This window comes from Lissotriton vulgaris, chromosome 2_1 (assembly GCF_964263255.1).
Source record: "Lissotriton vulgaris chromosome 2_1, aLisVul1.2, whole genome shotgun sequence".
Classification (NCBI taxonomy): domain Eukaryota; kingdom Metazoa; phylum Chordata; class Amphibia; order Caudata; family Salamandridae; genus Lissotriton; species Lissotriton vulgaris.
In genome coordinates, this window is record NC_141687.1 from 1661143784 (window position 1) to 1661165575 (window position 21792).

General features: G+C 45.8%; 1 protein-coding gene across 2 annotated transcripts in view; it reads right to left on the reverse strand.

The window, feature by feature from the left end:
- Positions 1-3810: 3810 nt before the first annotated feature.
- The window catches only part of SESN2 (sestrin 2), a 57577-nt gene continuing 39595 nt past the window's right edge, over positions 3811-21792 (reverse strand). For both annotated transcript variants that reach the window (XM_086957590.1, XM_086957591.1), the window contains 9 exons: positions 18695-18760; positions 13468-13665; positions 12921-13103; positions 12368-12568; positions 11480-11630; positions 10295-10410; positions 9806-9996; positions 9528-9672; positions 3811-6227 (listed from right to left, as the gene is read on the reverse strand). In XM_086957590.1, the coding sequence (XP_086813716.1) occupies positions 6141-6227; positions 9528-9672; positions 9806-9996; positions 10295-10410; positions 11480-11630; positions 12368-12568; positions 12921-13103; positions 13468-13665; positions 18695-18760 (1338 nt within the window). In that variant the 3' untranslated portion in view covers positions 3811-6140. The remainder of the gene's footprint in view (positions 6228-9527; positions 9673-9805; positions 9997-10294; positions 10411-11479; positions 11631-12367; positions 12569-12920; positions 13104-13467; positions 13666-18694; positions 18761-21792) is intronic.

Consider the following 21792-nt stretch of genomic DNA (forward strand, 5'->3'; position numbering starts at 1 on the left):
CCAGTAATTACTGGTTGTGTGTTAATTTGTGATACACGTTTATTTTGGTTCTAAAAGTATTCTATGTGCTAATTACTATTCCTAAAAAGTGATGATTCCTGACAGTGGTCCAGGTGGCCCTGTCTTGTAAATATCCCCCTTGTAAATTCTGCCCGTGCCTGTTGGCACAGTGTAACCAAGTGTATGTTTTATCTAATGTGTTTTTGATATAATACAAAGGCTATTTTTGTATAACCTTGTGTGGAGTTTCCTTTGTGGTGGGCCTTGGGTGTTGTTACTGGGTGCGCGCGCAAACACTTAACCTACATAGCCTCCAAGTTTAGCCTTGACTGCTCGCGCCACGTTACCTAGAGGGCGAGAGAGGGGTTATCTTGGTGTGCGACTCCCTTGCCCTGACACTTAGAAATGGCGATCCCTGACTGACCTCGACGCGAGTCTTGGCCGGCCAGGGTCCCGTTTCTAACAGACGCCTACTTGGTCGTCCCCATCCACCCCCCTCATCGTCGTTTCCTACAATTCCTGTGGGACGACAAGGTGTTCGAATTCACCGCTCTGCCGTTCGGTCTTTCTTCGGCCCCGTGGTGCTTCACGAAGGTTCTCCACCCGGTAGTGGAGTTTCTCAGAAGTCAGGGGGTCCGTATGCTAGTATACTTGGATGACATCCTCCTCATGGGGCAGTGCCCGGAGGTGTTGGCGGGCCAGCTGCGACAAGCCGTCGGCCTGCTCCAGAGACTGGGGTTTGTGATCAACGGCTCCAAGTCGGTTTTGGTTCCCACTCAGCAGATCACCTTTTTAGGTTTCGTGGTGGACTCGGTGCAGGCGGTCTTGAGCCTGCCGGGTCGGAAGGTCGCAAAAATACGACACCTGCTTCGGCAGACGATCGCGAGGGATCGTACGTCCCTGCGCCATATCGCCACGGTGGTGGGTCTTCTCTCGTCCTCCATCCAGGCGATTTTCCCAGGCCCATTGCACTACAGGGCTCTCCAACACCTGAAGGCGCAGCATCTGCGCCGTGGGATGAGTTCCGATCAGTGGGTCCCCCTCACGGACGAAGTGAAGGAGGAAATGTCATGGTGGCTGTCTCACATGGAGGCGTGGAATGGTCGGGCGATCTTCGGTTCGGCTCCGGACCTGATCATAGAGTCAGACGCCAGCAGGTCGGGCTGGGGCGCCCGGTGCGGGGATTTTTCCACCGGCGGCGCCTGGTCTTCAGAAGAACAACGATTGCATATCAATTGTTTGGAGCTTCTGGCCGGCTCCTTCGCAGTTCGTTGTTGGACCAAAGATTCGGTCAAGGCCTGTGTCCTGTTACGGATGGACAATATTTCGGCGGTTCGTTATGTGAACCATCTAGGAGGTCCTCGTTCCCGCGCCTTGGCGGACTTGGCGAAGGACTTCAGAGATTATTGCCTGTCTCGTCACATTGCGGTGACGGCGGAGTATCTGCCGGGTCAGTGCAATCAAGTGGCGGATTGGCACTCCAGACATCTCAGGGACGCCAGCCAGTGGAAACTGGATCCGGAGGTTTTCCGGTGGCTGCACACCCTCTGGGGTCCCTTCTCGGTGGACCTCTTTGCGTCCCGTCTCGACCACCAGCTGCCGCGTTTTTTCAGCTGGAGGCCGGACCCTCTAGCGGAGGCCACGGACGCGTTTTTGCAGGACTGGAGTCGGGAACAACCGTTTGAGTTTCCCCCGTTCTCCATGATAATGCGAGCGGCGGCCCAAATACGCCGCCCGGGAGCGGAGCTGGTGTTGGTTACACCACTCTGGAGGTCTCAAGTGTGGTTTCCGGTTCTTCTGGAACTTTCTTGGGATTTTCCAATCCTACTCCCCCCGTTTCCTCTGCTCCTGACAAATCCGGATCAGGAACCTCATCCCCTCGTCACGCAGAACTCTCCGCCTCGTGGCGTGGAGGCTCTCAGGAGACGATGGTCGCTCCCAGGCCTTTCGGGGTCGGCTGAGCACTTGCTCTCTAAGGCATGGGCCGATAGTACGACGAAGCGTTACAGATCCGCTTGGCTTAAGTGGATGCGTTGGTGTTTACGAAGGGATTTGGATCCTTGGTCGCAGGCCTCGTTCCCGTGCTGAATTTCCTGGCGCATTTAGCCGACAAGGGCCTGGCATATAGAACGATCAATGCTATTCGATCGGCGATTTCGGCAGGCCACGACAACATCGATGGCCATCCAGTAGGGGAACATCCTTTTGTTTGCCGGCTTTTGCGGGCTATCCGCCTCGCGCTACCTCCGGAACCCAGGTACTCCGTCCTTTGGGACGTCAATTTGGTTCTGAATTTGATCTTGTCTTGGCCGGCCAATTCCTATCTGTCTCTTAAAGAGCTGTCGGCGAAGTTAGCCATGTTGTTATGTTTGGTTTCTTGTAGACGCGTCTCTGACGTGCGCGCGCTGGATGTCTCTGCACGCATTTTTTCCCCGGATGGGGTTACTTTTACCATGGGCCGACGCACTAAAACGTCGTCGCGGTCCATTTCATATCCAGCTTTTCTTGACACTCCTAAGTTGTGTGTTGTGCAATGCCTCAAAGCATATGAGGACCTGACCTTGGATTTGCGCCCTCCGGGCGAGCGTCAGTTGTTGATTGCCCTGCGGAAGCCACACAAAGCTGTCTCCTCTCCCACTATTGCTCGGTGGGTGCGGTGGGTCATGCAAGAAGCAGGCATCAATACTTCTCTCTTTGGAGCACACTCCGCCAGGGGGGCCATGGCCTCTAAGGCATTCTCGGTGGGTGTTCGTTTGGAGGACCTAATGCGAGCGGCGGATTGGTCCTCAGATTCCACCATTAAGAGGTTTTATTTTAAGCCGGTGGTGGATTTGGCCCAGTTGGTGGTAAGTAAGCTTTGAACTAGCATAATCTGAAGCCTCCGGTCCTGACATAGAATCGAAATTTGCCTAGCTTACGTAACGGTAAGTTTCAATTCTATTAAGGACACGGAGGCGAGGATTATCCCACCTAGGCTACAGTGGTGTCTCTACCCACCCGTATGGCAGTAAGTAAAGGGTTTTCCTTTACATTGTCAGTACTGTATTAGTCACTGTATGCTCCTCGCCTTATTGTCGCATTCCTGGACCACCTCGCTGATGCTGTTCCTTTTTCGACAGGCAACGACGGTGCTAAACAGGACCAATGAGGCTCAAGCGTGATCTGCGCGAAGAAAGAGGAGGAAGAAGATGAGAAGTCCGGTTTTATAGTGGTGATGGACAGAGGGGGAAGGACTATGGACTATCATTATACAAAGACTCTTGGGAGTTGTTGTTTGATTTGTTGAACATTCCGTCAATGCTTTATGTTTAAAGCATTTTTTGTTATTATCTCTTTTCCTAAGCTGCTGTGGAGTCTTTATGTTAATAAAGCGAAGGAAGATATAGCATAATCCTCGCCTCCGTGTCCTTAATAGAATTGAAACTTACCGTTACGTAAGCTAGGCAAATTTCGATTCTTCAACATTGCATAACCCTCAACCCAGATTACATGCCACTTCACTTCCTAAAATTAGGTTAAACATTCCTGCTAAGCACACCCAGTTAACTGCATACACAGCATATCTGCTACCCACATTACTATGTGACTCTAGAGCGAAGGGGCAGCCCAGGGAGAATGACATTTGTTTCTAGAAGAGTGTCACACGCGATTAAGACCGAAGTTAGATTTCCAGGACTATTCACTCGTTTATCACTAAACTCTAGCCCCAGAGAGCCCCCACCCGCTTTACCTACAGGAGCTCAGATAGCAACCTCTAGCAGAGAGCGCAAACGATTATTGGCACAAGGAAAAAAAACAATGTTGCACATGTTATTGAAAAAACAGAAGTCTTTATTTCTCATTGAACAGAATTAGTAGAAAATCCACACAAAAAACAAGCAAAAGACAATTTCAACTACGAAAGAAAAAAAAAATAACACAAGTACGTCAAATTACAATAAATTAAAAAGGAGCGTATATTTCACTCTACTGCAGAAGTTGAGTCATCAAAACAATCCCACCCCTCCCCCCCAAAAATCCCTAAAGTGTACAGCAGTATAGGGGACATGCCCCCGATCACAGTAAAAGCCTTCCTTTCATTTCACTGAGGAGGGCTACAGCTTATGTGAAATGTAGAGGCACATTTGGTTGCAAAGTTATAGTACTACCCCTCTACTCTCCACAACCCCGCCTAACACTACCCCTCCCCAACCCCATGGGTATACCTAGTCGGAAAAAAAGCTTTCTCAGTCATCCCAAAAACCTTAGGGGTGGTAGGGGGGAGAAATCAACATGGTATATGAGAGACTTACGCCAGTGACAATTTAAATGCTGTTTGGTACACAGCAGTTTGAAACAAACCGGCACACTTTGTTAACCCAACCTGCAAAAAGGGCCTTTCATACTTTAGTAATGTCAACAAAGCCACATGTGGCAAGCCAAAGGTTTAAGACGACCGGAGCCACATGCAGCACAGATCAGGTCTTTGCACACCTCATGTAATGGCTGCAATGTCAGCCATGACTTTGAAGGAGTACTAATTTCTGCTCCAAGACGGATAAACAATTGCTTTTAACTTGGGCATTGCACATGGGGGGGGGGGGGGGGGGGGGAAAGGCCATCTTTGGAGCACGTAAGATACCAACTAAAGGTATATGGTCAAAAAGAATCACAAGGAGACACCGACTGGTTAAAGTACCAATTCTTACAGGTAAGCAATGTAGCGAGGACAGGGAGAAGATACTGTTGACTACACATCAGTATACGTCCTAAGACTAAAAACATACCAAAGCAGCCAGAGTCATACCAACACCACATGATGCATACACGAGAACCAGAGCGTGAAACAGACTACAGTACCCATAGGCACTCGGGCAAATACCTGAAAGAAAGTATTCTAAACAAAGCCCCAGCCCCCCCCCCCCCCCCCAATAAAAAGCAGCTCTTTGGTCCTCGGTACCTAGTTTGTGTTCCCCCCCCGCCACCCCAATCAGGCACTCACTGAAATTTAGAGAAACTACCTGAATACCAAGCCACAGTGCAGACTGTATGAACACTCCCCTGTTGAAAGTGATCTCCGGTGCCGAATGACTCCAAGCTGAAAATCCCAATCCTACCATTCTACAACCAAATATGAATACAAAGGATATAAACTGATGAATTATTGGGGACAAAAGGAAAACATTGGCTTAAAATATGTGCAAACATGCCTAATCTAACCCATGCCCCACTCTCCACGGAGTGTGCTTGTAGCCCACAAATACCTGCTTCTCCAATTTACGCTATGGCACAAGGGTGAAAGACCGATCTAAGACTTAACCCTTCTCTTTAAAAGTCCCTAGTGCAAGAAACCCATTTGAAGGAAGCAGTCCTTTGGGGAAATGAACCCCCAATACAGCACTCTGCCTACTACCACCCCCCCTCCCAGTTACCACCCTCCCATCAGTGCAAACTTTTGAATAGCGTTAAACTGCTGCAGCAAGAGACATTTGCACCAATTGTGGATGTTACTAAAGCCTGGTGTTCAAAGCGCGTACACGTCCCTCTTCTCCACTGCCCCAGTTTCACATTAGTAAACTAACTCTCGATGCCTAGGGAAAACAGATATTCTGCCTTCCCACAGCAACCCTGAGGGGTACACACGTGGTCCGCGGGGACGTCTCACTAGTCCCAGGTGGCCTCTTTGTGGACGAGTGATGCTGGAGATCTTTGGTGAAAATATTGTTTTTATTCAGAAAAAGTGCAAGGGGCATCTGCATCAGAATCACTTTGGTCCCAGCTGACCACAGCCCCGACCGGCTGTAGAAGTTCCACACTTTCAGTGGTGTGCCAGTATAATGCACTGAACACATGAAGAGGGATGTACAGCTCCTGGTCGAAAACTAGCGTTGGAGAGCAGAAGCGATCCACAATGGGCACATCATTCAAGTACGAGTCAGGGGTCCAGCCCCCATACATTTTGACCAGGTGAACTTTAATACTGGTTGTGACGATGAATCAGTGCAGCCTTGAGCAATCAGTGCATGAGCTGAGCATCCTCCAGTGTCACAGCATACTCCTCCAGAAAGAAAATCTTTACTGATGGTTTGCAACTCCAAATATATATAAGGGGTGGAACTGTGCAGAAGGTGCTGTCAGGAAGAAGGGCACCAAGGAGCAGCTCATGTCATGTATCGAGTGATGGCTCTTAAAGCATAGAGGAGTGCAGCCTGCATTCGAGCTTCCAGGAGCAGCAGGTTCACATGGACCTGCAATGAAAAGTGAAGAATGGGTTAAACAAAAAGTAAAAAGAAATCTAGTCCTTAGAAACACCAAGTACCCCAAAGCCATGGGAATGGTATCCCTCAAATTATCAAAGTCTACTCAGAACTAGTACAAACTTTCAGACATTCACCAATTCCTCAATGTTATAGTTAGTCAGAGTTTACAAAAGGAAGAGTTTTTTTTTTGTTTGGCTAACAACTCTGGCACTGTATGACGAATCGACATAGCACTTTACAAAACAAACTTCACTGACCTCTGCTCCTTCATGGAAGTTTCACCCCAATCCATCAATAAGGGGCCCGAAAAAATGTGTGTGTGTGGGGGGGAGGGGGGAAGAGTATGCTCCAAAACATTGATTTCCCTTAATTCCCATAGGAAAATTCTCTCCGATACAGAAAAACAGCTATGTAGAATTACACCACATTTGGAAAAAGTTAGCACTTTACTCAGAAAGTGTGCTTTAGTGTATGCGTTACATTTAAGAATTTTGTTCCTTGAGAGTTTCAGTCCCATAATACCAAAAATGATCAAATTCAATAAAAATAGGGCCCTCATATCGGTCAACAGAGCTTTCTTTCCCATCAACCATTTCGGTACCATGGGACTGGTCCCAGACGATAAGATGGGCTGGCTGCAACTCAGATGAAGATGTTGCGGTAGCCATGAGAGGACTCGGTCCTGGTGTCCAAAAAAGGTTATATGGGGGCAAGGTACGCAAGGGGTTCCAAAGTGTAGTTAATAGAGAGAAGGGTATGAACATTTTTTTTTTTTTTTTTTTAAAGTGTTTGTTACTCTAGCAGGAGCCACCGCTCAAGAGGGTTTAAAGATTCAGTATAAGTACTGGGAATGGAAGGGGAGGGACAGCGCAAAAGTTTTGAACCAATAAAGACTTTAATGGAGGGGCTGAATATGGGGGTGGGAGATTTAGAGCAGACTGGCGTTTGTGGGCCTGGTACAAATCCTCTTCCGCCTCTTGCGCAGTTAATTGTCTGCGCAGTAGGGCTCTGGCTGCCTCACAAAATTGCTCTTTAAAACGACAAGGACCAACGGATACAAATCAAAGACATTAAGCATGTCTAGTTATAGTATTCGAAGTTTAATCTCTAAACTAGAATGGTGTCCATTTTACTAACTATGGGTAACAGTAGCAAGGATGACCGTCTCATTCCCAACATTTGGGGTGGAAAATGTTGGGACAGACTTACCCATTTGTCCAATTACCAAGTTAACCTATTGGGTCACATTCTCGTTTAAAATATAAATTTCATCGAAGGTAGCCTGAATAAAAAAGTATGACAACTGTAAAAGGAAAAAAGACGAATGTGCACACACAAAAGGTGCTTACGTTAAAGATAAAACTTCAGGGAAACCTTGAGCTCAGATCAGCATAAAAAGCTAGCCACATTGGCTTAGATCACAGGTACTCATAGTACGGCCTGCGGGCCGGCAACGGCCCGGCAAGCCTTCCGTGGCGGCCCGCGGACCTCGAGACATCATACCAGTGTTTTCAAAGAGTGTCTGCAAACACTCTGCTGCTCTGTGGGGGCCGGGAGATTCATTCCAGCGAGGCCAGAGCTGCAAGGGCACTAAGAAGGTGAAATACAGCAAAGCCCCATTCACATGCAAATGGTCCTTTTAAAGACCTGTAAAGTGCTCGGGTAGGGGGGGGGGGGGGGGGGGGGAGGGAGGGTGGTGTCTGAGCGCGCTGGGAAAGCGGTCTCAGCCCGGTGACACTGGCCAGGTGGGGTGACAGAGGGAGGTAGGAGGGTGACACAGACAGAGGGAGGGAGGAAGATGGGGAATAGACAGAACACAAAACAAGAAGTCATGCCTATGCAGTATGCTATAATAAAGAGAAGTGTTCTTAGGAAGGTTACTGTATGGCAGCCACAAACCTACAACTCTATGCTCCCGTCACAGAAGCGGATTTCATAAGACCTGGGTGAATCAGTGACGTTCTAAACTGTGCACCATTCGTAAATGGGATGACTCCAACAAACCCCTGACTGGATTGAGAAAACATGGGATACTGTGTTGTTGGGCCGGGCCAAGCAGGGCCAGTTGGATCACATGAATTCAAACAAAATTGAGAAGCTTTTGACAGCACTCCTGTGGGCCAGTGATTATAACAATTAGGGCATAAGTTAAAGGCCCCTAATGAATCAGACTCTAATAATTATAGAGTAAGCAAAAAAAACACTTGACAAGGTGACATTCAATGGCAATTATTCAGATATAGAGTTCCAAGATATAGTCCACTTGTTATTTGTTTTCTTCAATCTTTATTCTTATAATTCCAAAACACAGGTATTCCCAGCAAAATTAGACATCACCAACACGTGTTTCGTCCTGCACAAGGACTTTTTCAAGGCATAAAGAAGGCGAACTGGAGTGTAAGATGGGCATCAAATGTAGGCAAAGTAGACCGATATTGTAGAAAGGACTAATTTGTCCGATGTGTGAGTAACACGGTGAGAAGTAAGGGTAGTAATGTAACGTGAGAGAATCTTCCGGTCCAAAGTATCAATCGCAATGGTCAAATGTGACCCAGCTCGTACGCTACCTACACAATTATGTCATCATTGGCAGCATGTTATGTAAATGTCAGGTTCTAGTAAACGAACACTCGAGGGCAGACCGGAGTTGTAGCAGAAGTAAAATTAACAACCATGATAAGTTGATAAGCACAAGTCGGGCTATCACATATCCTCAACCGAACGGTCTCTGCAGCGCTGCAGGAATTTTGCTGGGAATACCTGTGTTTTGGAATTATAAGAATAAAGATTGAAGAAAACAAATAACAAGTGGACTATATCTTGGAACTCTATATCTGAATAATTGCCATTGAATGTCACCTCTTCAAGTGTTTTTTGCTTACTCTATAATTATTAGAGTCTGATTCATTAGGGGCCTTTAACTTATGCCCTAATTGTTATAATCACTGGCCCACAGGAGTGCTGTCAAAAGCTTCTCAATTTTGTTTGAATTCATGTGACACACTTTCAGTGTGTACAAACGGCATCTTTAGGTGGTAGGTGCCCTGAGTTTCTATAGCACCCTATTGATTACCTTTTTCCTTATGATGTGTACTTAATTTAGAAATAAGTGTTCTGTGTAGAGTGTGTGCGGACGTTTCCCTTTGGGAACACTACCACCTTTCTTCTTTTTTTGCCAGTTGGATCACATATCGGTCTCACTGGTGTGGGAGCTGCAGTGTTCAATGCTTGCATAACATGAGATTGAAGACACATGAGCAGAGGCAGACAGTAAGTCTGAGGTTGTACCTTCTCAGAATGCCGGAAGTGTCTCCAGAAGCCGGTGTACATTCGCTTGTTGGTCTTCTCTGGGTAACAGGCCACTGTTTTTATATAGACTTTCAGGCTGCGCTCCAGCAACTGATTCACTTCCCCGTAATCGTAATCATCATACCTGCAAACAAAGCAATAAAACCAGTTACTCCTCACTCATGCCAGCACCCAGGGATTAGGAGTCTCCAAACATAACAGGAAGGACAACTTCCTTAAGAGGCTTGGATTAGAAGAGGACTGACAAGAGAACACACCGGATGCCAAAGACGCAATGAATGTAGTTCCAGATCGCCCGGCGCAGCATGGAGGTGTCCACGCCACTGTGCATGGCCATGGTATGGTAGGTGAGGTTGTAAACAATCTGGAACTTCTCATCCAGGAGCTGGCCCACTTCTGGCAGAAGGCGATTGATTAACGAGTAGCCATGGTCCTCCCAGGTGTAGTCCTGTATTTAAGAAAAAAAATAATATGATAAACCAAGACTGTTTAAAAGTCATATCAGACAAATTGCATTTTTTTATAGGGGCATCACAATGTAAACACTGCTCTTGTTCACTTTATCACTAAAGGCTCCCTTCAATCTAACCAATCAGACAGATGCTTTAAAACCTAGCATGGGTTCAAGGGCAACACAGTTGACACTAGTCTTTAGAGGCCTCCACTCTGGCAATGTGAAGTTTAAGTTCAAAAGGAGGAGGGCTTAAAAAAAAAAAAAAAAAAAAAAAAAAGAATTTGAGGCAAACCTGTGCTCGAAATGTGGGTGGCGTCTGCTCTCCTCGGCGGGTGAAGTCCTGGTAACCGAACTCTGGATCTTCCACAAAGCAGAGGACACTGGGAGGGAGAGTGCGATCTGCCAAATCTAGAGACAAATTGGACAGGCAATGAGGTTAGAGGATCATGGTATTCTAACTTTTGCTAGTGTCACAAGATGAACACCTAAGTGCAAACAAGAGGGAGTTTGGAAGAAGACTCGAGTAAGATGGGCTGGGGGAAAAGAGAACAGACTGTTAGGCTGTTCTATTACTTGTCTACAGGCCGAGAATAAACTAGCTCCTTTTCTTTACACCCTAGGCAAGCTTTCGCCCCTAAATAGGTTCAGTCAGTTAAGATCTGTGTAAGCAGCAGCAGCTCCTCCGCTAAGGCGGGGAGCGTCGCCCCACAGGAAAAATAAAATGATACCACCATCTTATTATGCCAAACTGGCTCTGTTTAGGTGAGGGCGGAGCTGGGCTGTCCGCAGAGCAGGGGAGGAGTGGTGGACACTTTCTAAGTGTGCATGACCGTTGTGCCGGCCGTCTTGTGCCGGCCATACAGTCATGCGCCCATAGCATGTTCTTCACACAGCTGAATTGCACAGCCTGGGTGAACATGCGGAGACTCCCAGTCCCTGTGTGAGCGCCGACCAATCATGACACTGCTGTCATTCTGGTGACAGCAGCATTGATTGGCTAGGAGAGTGTGTGCTTCCAGTTTCCTACGTCGGACTGAGTGGAGTAAGTGGATTGCTCTTTTTCTTAAATCGCCCCCCTCCTTGCCCCACCACTACAGCCCCATAGCAGCTATAAGTGTGTAGGTTTAAGAAATCCTCGAGTTCTTCATTCCTGTTCTTAATCAGTAAACGCTAACTATACAGCTCCTCTACTCTTTACCTGCATAGCTCGCTTCACCCAACAAAAACTGCTCCTCTCACGCCACACCGTCCCCAACCACAAATCTAATGTAAAGAAAGTTTGCCAGATCGGAAGGCTAGAGTGTGAACATTCATTTAGTTTGTTACCGTGGAGCAGAGAAAGAAATAGCAAGAAAGGTCACGGATGAAAACCGTGAAACCTTGGCAGGTAAACCGTGACAGGACCAGAATTAAATAGTTGGATGCAGAATCCCTCAGCCCTCCAGGTCCCCCGGTTTATACATCGTATTATGCCTACCTGCGGGTGTTACAAATGAACTCTCAGTCTTTTCCTTCTCGAAGCGAGTTTCCATCTCCTCCTGGCTGGCCGCCTCCTCCTCCAGCTGGCATTTGTGGAGTAGCTTCATCCGCTCCATCAGGGCCTCCACCTCCTGCATGGCGTCCCGGCCCTGAGACAAGAGGTTTAAGAAGTCAGTTGGGGCCACTTATTTACCCAGTTTGCTAATGCTTTACTCAACCTTTAGAGCGCACACAATATGGCGATGCTTTTATATCAAAACCTAAACCTCACCCCTTTTCATTTCCAATGTGTACATATACCTCAACCCCAAACCCTATACCAAACCTGTGCTGCCCCCTTCTTTAAAATGCTTTAGAACACAGTTTTTTTCTCACCAGATCATTCGCGCCCCCCCCCCCCCTCCAATCTACCCCCACAAACCAAATCTTTGGTAAGTTTTCGATCTGCATGGGGGCCTTAGCAGGTTGCTGATTTTGCTCATAAGAGCAGCCACTTTCATCATATTACTACAGAACTGTCACCACTTCATCAAATCTCTAGTTTTCCTCTGGCTTGTTTCTTCACTACAGCACATTTCCTGCACTCGCTCACAGTTGTGCTCAGTTTCATCTACGATGAAATACCCATCAACACAGCAACTTTTTAAAGAAATAAGCAGGAAAAGCCTGCTCTTCAAGCAAGGGTGACATGTATGCTTTTGCTACTCCTCTACGTGTCCCCTCCAGTTTTTCATAAAGCCTATAGGGTTGCAGAAGGCCTGGTGGAAGGTGCTTGGGATGGGTTTTGAACATCTAGCTATCCCAAGTAAGCACACAAACAAGAGTGGTAATGTCCAGGACATCTGCACCAACCAGTCAGAGGACCATCTGAATTCTGCTCACTTACACCACTGCCATTCATCATGTCCTCCTGGTTGGTGCTTTCACAGTTCCGAGGAGAGGGCGGTCGCCCCCCTTCTTGATCACTCTCTGGGTTGATGCCACAGCCAAATACAAAAGATGCGAGCGAGTGGTAGTGCGTGAGTAGTACAAGGGCGTGGATGAGCTCCGCCAAAGACCAACTGCTCTGCTCAGTCTTCAGGAGAGTCTGTGTGAAATAAAAGAAGATGGTTGGTTAACAGAAGAGCCCAGTCAGCTGCAGAGATCTAACCTTCCATTATAGGAGCATCACAATGTAAAGCCAAGAACAAGAGATACTCCAAAACTAAGGAAGAACCAAGCAAGTGAAGAAAAACTCACTGAAAGTACGTCCTTGATCCCACCCCAAATCTGCCCACAATCAGTTCAAGCCTTCTTTCTCACTAAACCAAGAGCACTACTGGGCATTTCCATGCCTTCCTATCCACAACATCGCTGTGCAGAATACAGACAATCCATCAACGATCATTGATTAATAAGATCCAAGATACCAAACCCCCATTTCATGCCTTTGTCCTGACCTCTATGTGATCTTTGGTGATGAGCCAGGGACGGTGCGCCAGAATCTTGTTAATCTCGTTCAGGTTTCGCAGTTTCCGAGGGGCGCACTGCAAACCATGCAGCCATTCTGGATTCCCACCAACCTGCAGGAACTCTGCCATGTGTAAGTTCACAAGGTACGAGCACTGGTGCCGTGCTGCTGCCTGCCGTAGAGGGAAGGAAGAAAGAAAAGTATGACAAACCCACCATGAACCTCAAGCACTCGCGACAATATACTGTTGCACAAACTGAAAAGCAGAACTCCAAATACACCGGTAAACCATGGGCCTATGCTTTCCTAATACAGTGAGAGGGCTAACATGGGACCCTCTCAAAGTGCGAGACTTAAGTAGTCATTTCTTAGGGGTCCGAACTCATCACTACAAAACTAATACCATGCCTAAGCACTACCCTTCACCCTCAATCCCCACCCTCACCCCAAAACACATGCAGCGTCAGCTACCAACAAATCACTGTACTAGGCTTATTTTAAATGTCATCGTCCACAAACCCCGACTCTTAGCTTACCATGATGGCCACATAGTGCCTTTCTGGGAAGGGAAGAGGCCCATCCATGTGTAGCAGGTGGTACTGTGTCTTCCAGAAGCGGGCAAGGTACTCCGGGTGCAACCCCATCACCATGGTTGTATGGTCCACGCGGCCAGTGGAAACAAAAGCTTCAAGAAAGAGATGCCGCCCGTCCTTCTGCGAACCCTCCTGGACAATCTGCAAAAGATACTGGAGTGTCAGCGTTAAAGAAATACAAGTCCCCTGACTACACCACCGATCACAATGTGCGAGACTCAACAACCCTCTTTTATTGCTTTATGTAGTGTCAGCCCAAACACAAAGATTCCCTGTATAAAAGGCCCAGTGTTTCAGCCCACAGATTGGGCAAGTGGCCAAAAATTAGTGACAGTGGCACATCTAAGTTCACCTGAGAACCAAGGCCTTTATATCCAACCGGAAGAACTTAGTAAGTCGTAATTTACAGAGCTGCTAAACCAAAAGTAAAACTTGCATGACTACAGATGTCCCCAATACACTATCTCTACAACAAAGCATTAATTCGTTTTACAAAACATTAATAGCTACCCCCATCATACAATGCCAGCTACGAAAAGAGTGGGCTGGAGAGGTATGGGAATGAGGAGCAGATATTATTTAAAGTCTAAACCAAATGTTGTACGAGCAAAATACCGTGTAAATTGTGGATTTATGGCTAGTCATTCATCTAATAAACTTCGGGTTCTGAAACTATTTTTCAGTTCTTGTAATGTTGGAAAAGGACTTCACATCAATGTCACTGTGCTAAATGTGGATTTAAAACCATTGCTGAACATGGAGGCAGGCACAACCAGAGTCCAGCAGGGAGACATTTTCTGCTATGTACCAAGGCTAGGGTGACCAGGCATCCGAGTTGCCGGGACAGTCCCTGGATTTCAACAGCAGTCTCGGCATATTTGGCTCATGTCCCAGTTTTTAAAGAGGGTCAACTGAAAACAGTGAAAGGTACTTTTTTAGGCGTTCCAAAACAGAGCTAGTTAGCAGCTGTTATAAGTAAGCACTTTTATTAACAGGTAAGATGGTTTTACAATTACATTTTATGTATTTGCTTAGTCCTTCTGAGTTTGTTGAAGAGGGCTGTTTTTCTTTCCTACATCGTTAACGTAAAATTGTAGTCCTTACTCTATTTTTGCAAGATGTACTTTGGGCCACAAGATCTGGTCACCCTAACCAAGGTTAGCAGATCTTACTAGGTTGTCGACATTAATCACAGAACTGCTTTCATGGTCCCACTAACAACTTCGATGATATGTTATGGCAGACAACCAGAAAAGTCTTTTTAAAATAATTAAAAAAAAAAAACAAAAGAAAAACAAACAAAAATGTGAGGAGCGGAGTACTACTAACCACTTTTTGCGCATTCAACTAAAGGTAGTCCATGACTGGAGAATATCAAGATGAGTTGACAATAGGTATTCAAGTAAGAGAATCTAAAATATCAAGGGATACAGGAGAAGGTTGCTGAAGCATGAGCACTAAAAGTGGTTTAATGGCATATTATAATTAGGGCTCCCGGTTTTATGGTATTTTTTATTTTAACATTTGTCTGCATTTATCCATATTTTTTTTCTGGCCATCTTACTGGTATTTTTCCATATTTATTGTGTTTTGAGTGTAAATGGAGCCGGAAAATGGTAGGTTTCCACGTTTATTCAATTCTTAGGTGTGTGCTCATACATGGATGCCTGTCAAGTTTTAGCAAAATCGGCAGGTACATGTTAGTGTCATACTACAAATATAAGTTAACATAGGCCTGTATTTAAGGAAATCTCATTCTGTTTCCTGGCTGTCCGTTTGCTCAGCTATTGTCTGTAATTCATTAAAGCTCGCATGGGGAGTCTCATAAGAACCATTTTCAGTATTTTTCTGCGACAGAAAACAATGAGTTTCCTGTATTTATTTTTAAAAGCAGAAAAATACTGAAAATGGTGCTTGTTGTGAGACTTTCAACTGGGTCTTTCATCAAATCCAGGCAACAGCCAGGTAGATAGACAGCATGGAGAGTTAAAAAATAGAATGCCATTTCCTTTAATACAGGTATATGTTAACATACATTTGTAGTATAACACCAATATGTACCTGTGAGCGTAGTTTTTTTTACGGAGTTATATAGCGCTAACTTGACCCGGTAACTGGTATCAGAGGGCCTTACATAGCACTAGTTGTGTTACATGACACATTCATCATTTTTGTTAGGCACTGGGAGATTAAGTGATTTTCCCAGAATCACGGGATGTTCAGCGTCATTGTCTAGACTCGAACCCGGTTCCCCAGATTAGAGGTCGACCGCCCTAGCTGTTAGGACAAAATGTGGCTCCTTTATTTGCAAAATCGTGACAGGTATCCAGGTCTGAGAGAAAGTTCAAAAGTTAAATAAAAATTGAAACATACCATTTGCGGCTCCATTTATTCTCAAAACACTAAATGAAAATATTACAATTTCCCCAGGCGCCCAAATTGAACTTCCTTCTACTAGGGTATCTCTTCTTAGGAGATAGTCTAAATTAAGCACTTAAAGAGTATATGCAGTACTTCAGCCGCTTTGTTGCTCAATTAAAATTACCCTTAGGAACTAGTAACAGAGGAGGCGTTGTTGCCATAAATACTTGTAGCAAGCAGTTGCGACAGCCTCTCATCGGTGGACGAGCAGACGCTCCTCCGACTGCAGAGTAAGAGAAAGGAGACATGGAAACCAGTCTAAAAATCTGCTCAATCCCCTATCCCCTTCCACTCTCAACTAACAGCGTACAAGTATTGCTACAAAGCAACTTACACACCCACCATAGCCGTTGTTCGGACCTCCTAACAGATATTTTCACCCAGACTATGCTGCAGTGCTGCAGTACAAGGTGTTGGAAATTTGATGAATCGACTAAACGGCTGTACAGTCAGCAAAGCCTAGTACATTAAATACTTTGCTTCCAGTGTACTTGGAGGTGCCTGCGAGCTGATATGAATAATCAGCCATATACAAGCCAAAAATATCCACAGTTTCCGGTAGGATTAGTCACTGCTACCTTACGTAAGCAGCGCAGACCTAGCTCTGGTTCAGCGAACGCCCGAGGCTGTTGGTGATGTGTGAAGGACAGAACTGGTCGGGTGACCGCTGGCGCGGGCAGATTTATGCTCCGCCTGCACAGGCAGTCATAGGCTGCCTCTTAACCTACAGTAGGACAGGTATTACATTTAAGGGCATCTATCACGCTTTTTAGAGGGTTTGGGGGTCTGGAGTTGGTGGTAATGATGGCTGTCGTACCTAAAGAAAATAATCCCAAACCCCAGCAGCAGATAGCAGGGCTAGCTCGTACTGCAAAAGTCCTATTCAGCCACCACGGGTTGGAAACCAGTAATTCTAGACCTGCCAAATATCCTTACAAGATTATCATCACTTAAACACAGCTCCACAGATGCCTAAACCGCACCTGAAGACCATGGCAAACGCTACAAAATAACACATGCAGACTGACAGTCGCAGCTTTATTCTTTACAGTCTCAAGAAAGATCAGAAAACAATGAAACTTCATCTTTACCATACTGACTCACCATATCAAAAGCCAACTCTGAGCAGTGCAATGTTTCCCACCCATAACCGTTCTGTAACACAAAAGCTCAAACTGACTGGACACGTTCTCTCTGGGATGCTCTTTCGCCCTGGTGAGACTCCCTGTCCCAGGGTGCACTGGACCCTGCACAATCTCCAGGGTGCACTGGACCCTGCACCAACTCTCTGCAGTTGCTCATAGGTGGATGATTCACCATCACACTTACAGGGCTGCCCCACCCTCTTTCCTCTGAAGGAGTACAACCATGTCCCTCTAAAAGAGTCTTCCCCTTGAACATAGCTTGCCTAGGACTATTTAACGCCTGATGGTGTTATCCCATTAGAGGAATGGTCTGGTTTGCCGAACAGGCGTGATCATGGTCAAAAGAAAGATACAGGAGGAGCCCACCCACAAAACATGGTGATTGACTGCATGTTCGAAAGAGCCCTAGGGGTGGTTAATATCGAAACTGAGCGGTCAGAGAAAAGGCTCTATCAGGGACTTGGTGCGACCCCAGTTGGTGCTTCGCCATACAAACTCCATAAGCACCACAGATCAGCATTCAATAATTATGTCCTGGATCGTTTAAAATCTAATCAATCCTCATTGTTCAGTTTAAACACCATAAAGTCAGCCCATATAATATGCTTGCAGGAAACATGGAAGATTTCCATTTATATGGCTACGTCTATACAGACCCCAGCTATATACCTTGGCCCATGGGCGACCCAAAGGTGGTATGGAGATTTTAATTTCAAACCCATCACCTACAGTTATTAAGAAAACCTCGAACACATTTCCCCATCACCAGCAGGTGTATTTAGTGCCCGCATGAGGCGCATCGACAGTGCGCCATTTAAAAGGTGGTGCACTGACAATGTGCCCCCCCTGATAGCAGCCCTCTGCAAGGGGTAAAGGGGGTCCCATGGACCCCTCAGACATCCCCATGCAGGCAGGGCCAGTCATTGACTGCACCCGCCTGCACTGTGAAAACAGAGAAAGCCGTTCCTTTGTTTTCACATGAATGTGCTGCCCCCCAAGGGAGCGCATTCACCATAATGGGGCTCCATTGGCATTGTTGGCGCACCTTTCCAAAGGTGCGTTGGGTGCAATCAATGCCAAAACGTAATACGGCCCCATGCGCACTCTTTCTGAAAGAGCAGAATGCAGTCACTCAAAGTCAAGTTAGTCAAAGGCTGAAGTGAGCTTGGTCAAAGGAAAAATATGAGACTCGTGCATAGAGAGGGCTGTCTGGTGCTATGTAAATATAAAAACGTTGTTTAAATCAAAAGGTATTGCCTTGTGTCAGGTGTAAGAACCATCGTTTCTATTATTAAAAACAGCGGTCTACAGTTTTACAAAAAAAAAAACACCAACTCCCTCAGAGCAGTAAGGGGTAGTTAAGTAGGCACACTCACCAGCTCCAAGTTCTGTCCCCAACCGCACAGTGTCACCGTGACCCACAACACAGACTTACAAGGGAAAAATGAGAACAGCACAAAACATTCTCTGCAGACAGAACAGTGTCCCCCAAATCCAACGATAGATGTGACGGTGATAAAGACATGGATTAGAAAACCGTCAAATCCCTCGGGGCTTTCCGTGAAAGCCACATCTGCCCAGAACCGAAGCATATTTGCTCTTACCTGGCCAACGGGGATGAAGGAACTTGGACCCCGCATCAGCTGCTGCGCGATGTTCACCCTCCGCTCCTGTGAACGACAAGAGGGTAAACCATGAGTACTGGCAACCTGAACACAGGAACAATAAGGCATCCACAAGCGTCAAATCATTCACTCACCAGCTCCCTCTTGGTCCTGCCACCGAGTCAGACACAAACAGAAACGCGACTGGACTCACCGGAAGTGGCAGAGGTACCTGCCCAGCTGCCAAATCCGATGGTTCGGTGCCAGGACACACATGGCAATAGAATCCAGCTCTGGGATGTGCCCAGGACAGGTGAGCCAACTTCCCACCCACGCTCACAAAGACAAGCAGGCCGACTGCCTGGAGCTACAACTGACGCATGCTATGAGCTGAGGAAAAGGGCTGCTGGGCTGTCAGGGGCCTTGCACGCCGCACAGCCAGCCGAGGCGGGTAAAAACATTTTTTTCAGATTGTAGTTTGATAGCTTATACCGGACCCTCAAAACAGTGCAGTGCCAATATATAAAAGTTACAATTCATAATTTACCATTGTAAAACAAATTAAGACTATTGAAAGGAGGTCTAGACACAGGAATAAGCGTGCTGAATAATCCAAAGCAAATATAGGATGCATCCATTTAGAGTACACTCGTGTTTGGCATGGACTACATGCTATGGGAAAGCGGCGACATTAAGGGGAAGCCGAGATGCTCATGTATTTGAAAAACATAACAGGATTTTAGGGCTGCGAAATAGCTAACAGATTCACCCTCTTCTTCCATTCACAATAAAAGCCTGAAGTTTTATTGTAAATGGAAGAAGAGTGAATGTGTTCTGATTGGCCCAGGCATCGCCTGTCTTTGGTGCCTGTCCGGAGAAAGAGCATAGATTGGAACAATTGGAGATCTCGGATGTAAAACAATGTTAATTCATAAAGTACCACATTTAAAACCAGAGACTTTTACGTAAGCGCAGAGTGCCACTATATAGGCACCTGTCCTCTCAGATATGTAGCCCTATTTAAGATTGGGTGATCATAACTACCAGGATTGCTCCACCCGGTATGATAAAAACACAATTACTCATGCAGAGAATAAGGACAGCCTCGGCCAGGTAATACGCCAGTGGTAGAATTAGAATTGGTACTTTATTTGATTAAAAAATAATCATAAAAGTAGAACACGCATACAATACATATTCAAAATTGAGTTGTTAAGACCAAAATGTAATAAGACTACTACATTTAAGAACTATATTGTCTTTCGGCATGTCGAGGCAGATTTTAAAAAGAACTTACAGCAAAACAAACATCCCACTTTAGTAAAGTTACAAAGCAAAGAACTGTTCTATACTGAACTAAGTTGTATCTTTTCCATGTGAGAATTAAAAAGCATTTAATAAACAGTACAATTTGCTGAGCGATTCAAAATTTAAAAATGCCTGGACAGAGACACCATCACAGTGACAGACACGTAGAGTGGTGATACCAACCCAATGGAAGACAGATTTGGAAAGGAGTAATACCGGTCCGACAACAAGAAAGGAGTGTCCTGTTCACACACCAAAGAGCTGTTCTATGCTGAACAAAGAATTCTCTTTTCCATATAGGAAATAAAAAGCATTTTGAATAAATACAGTACAATTTGCTGAGAGATTCAAAATGTAAAAATGCCTGGACAGAGACCCCATCACAGTGACAGACATGCGGAGTGGTGATACCAACCCAATGGGAAACCGATTTAGAAAAGTGTAATACTGAACTGACAACGAGTAGCGAGTGTCCTATTCATACACCCAGCCACCTTCGATGAATCCCTGATAGCAGGTTGATTAAAAGTGACAAGAACATTGGATCAAACTGGGATTGATTGAAGGTAAGAAGATTGGACCGAATTAAGAGCCTGGGTGATAATTGGGCTTATTTAGTGAAATCTTTGATTAAGGAAAACCAAGCTCCTCATGGCATATAGAAGTGGAAGACAACACAAAATTATTATCTTCGAAATGTTTTGTGTTTGATGTGACGTTTCTTCGAATGCAAAATAGCCATCACTTACATAAACCACGTGGCAGCATAAAATCGTTAAAAAAAACTTAACATAAAAAGAATACAATTTCTGCTAAAAACTACAGATAAGACTAAGTTGTAAAGTGTCCCAAAGAATAGATAGTTTGATGTCTCAGCTGTCAATTGTCGGTGGTCCATATCAGGTCATCAGGGTCACATTCCAGATTATTGCTGCGGCCGAGTACACACATTTTGCTGGAATAGTGCTTCATGGATGTGCCGTTGTTTTAATCACTTTGCACGTTCCTTGAGGTTGGTACAGGGCCTGGAATTTGCTGGTCGAGACCGAGAATAAAGATTGTGAAGCTTATATTTAGAGTAGTGTTCTCTGGGTTCAATGCCACGATGATTGCCTGCCTACAAGACGGAACTCCCAATCTGTTCCACTCTGGCCTCAGTTTTAGTCTGCGCCGAGTCAGCAATGCTGGGCCGAGGCATACAACGTGCTCCAAAGACTCCACCAAGTCCCCACAGCCCCTGCACTGTAGCTCGTCTGATGGGCAACGCAAAAGTGGGAAATGTTTCAGGAAATGCCATTATCCCAATCTAAGTGCCATAAACCGCAACTTTAGGGTACAGGGGATATGTGCAGGGCAGGTATGGTGAAAGAGAAGCCAACTGGTAGAAGTTTATTACTGCCCATGCATGCTTGCATTTGGCGAAGAGTACTTTATCGGTGGTATGAGACCACATACGGATGCGCTTCTTGATACTGGTTTTAAAAGCTGTATTACTAGGGTTAAAGTTCCAGAGATCGCTTGCTGATAATTGCTGAAAGCATTTGTGAAAAAAACGACTGTAGGACCCACCAGGATTACTAAAGCTAATATCAGACCATAACAGTGACTCGAGAGAACCAACTCCGGCTTGCCTTAACTTATGGCAGTTTTATATAGGCAGTTAGCATTTCGTAATTTAGAAGGCCCAATTCTAGTCGGATCTGTGCAGCAGATGCCGATTTTGGCATATGAAAGACTTTTGTAGAAAAGATCGGCGATGAACAAGGTAAAATGGAATTGAGCTAGCACAC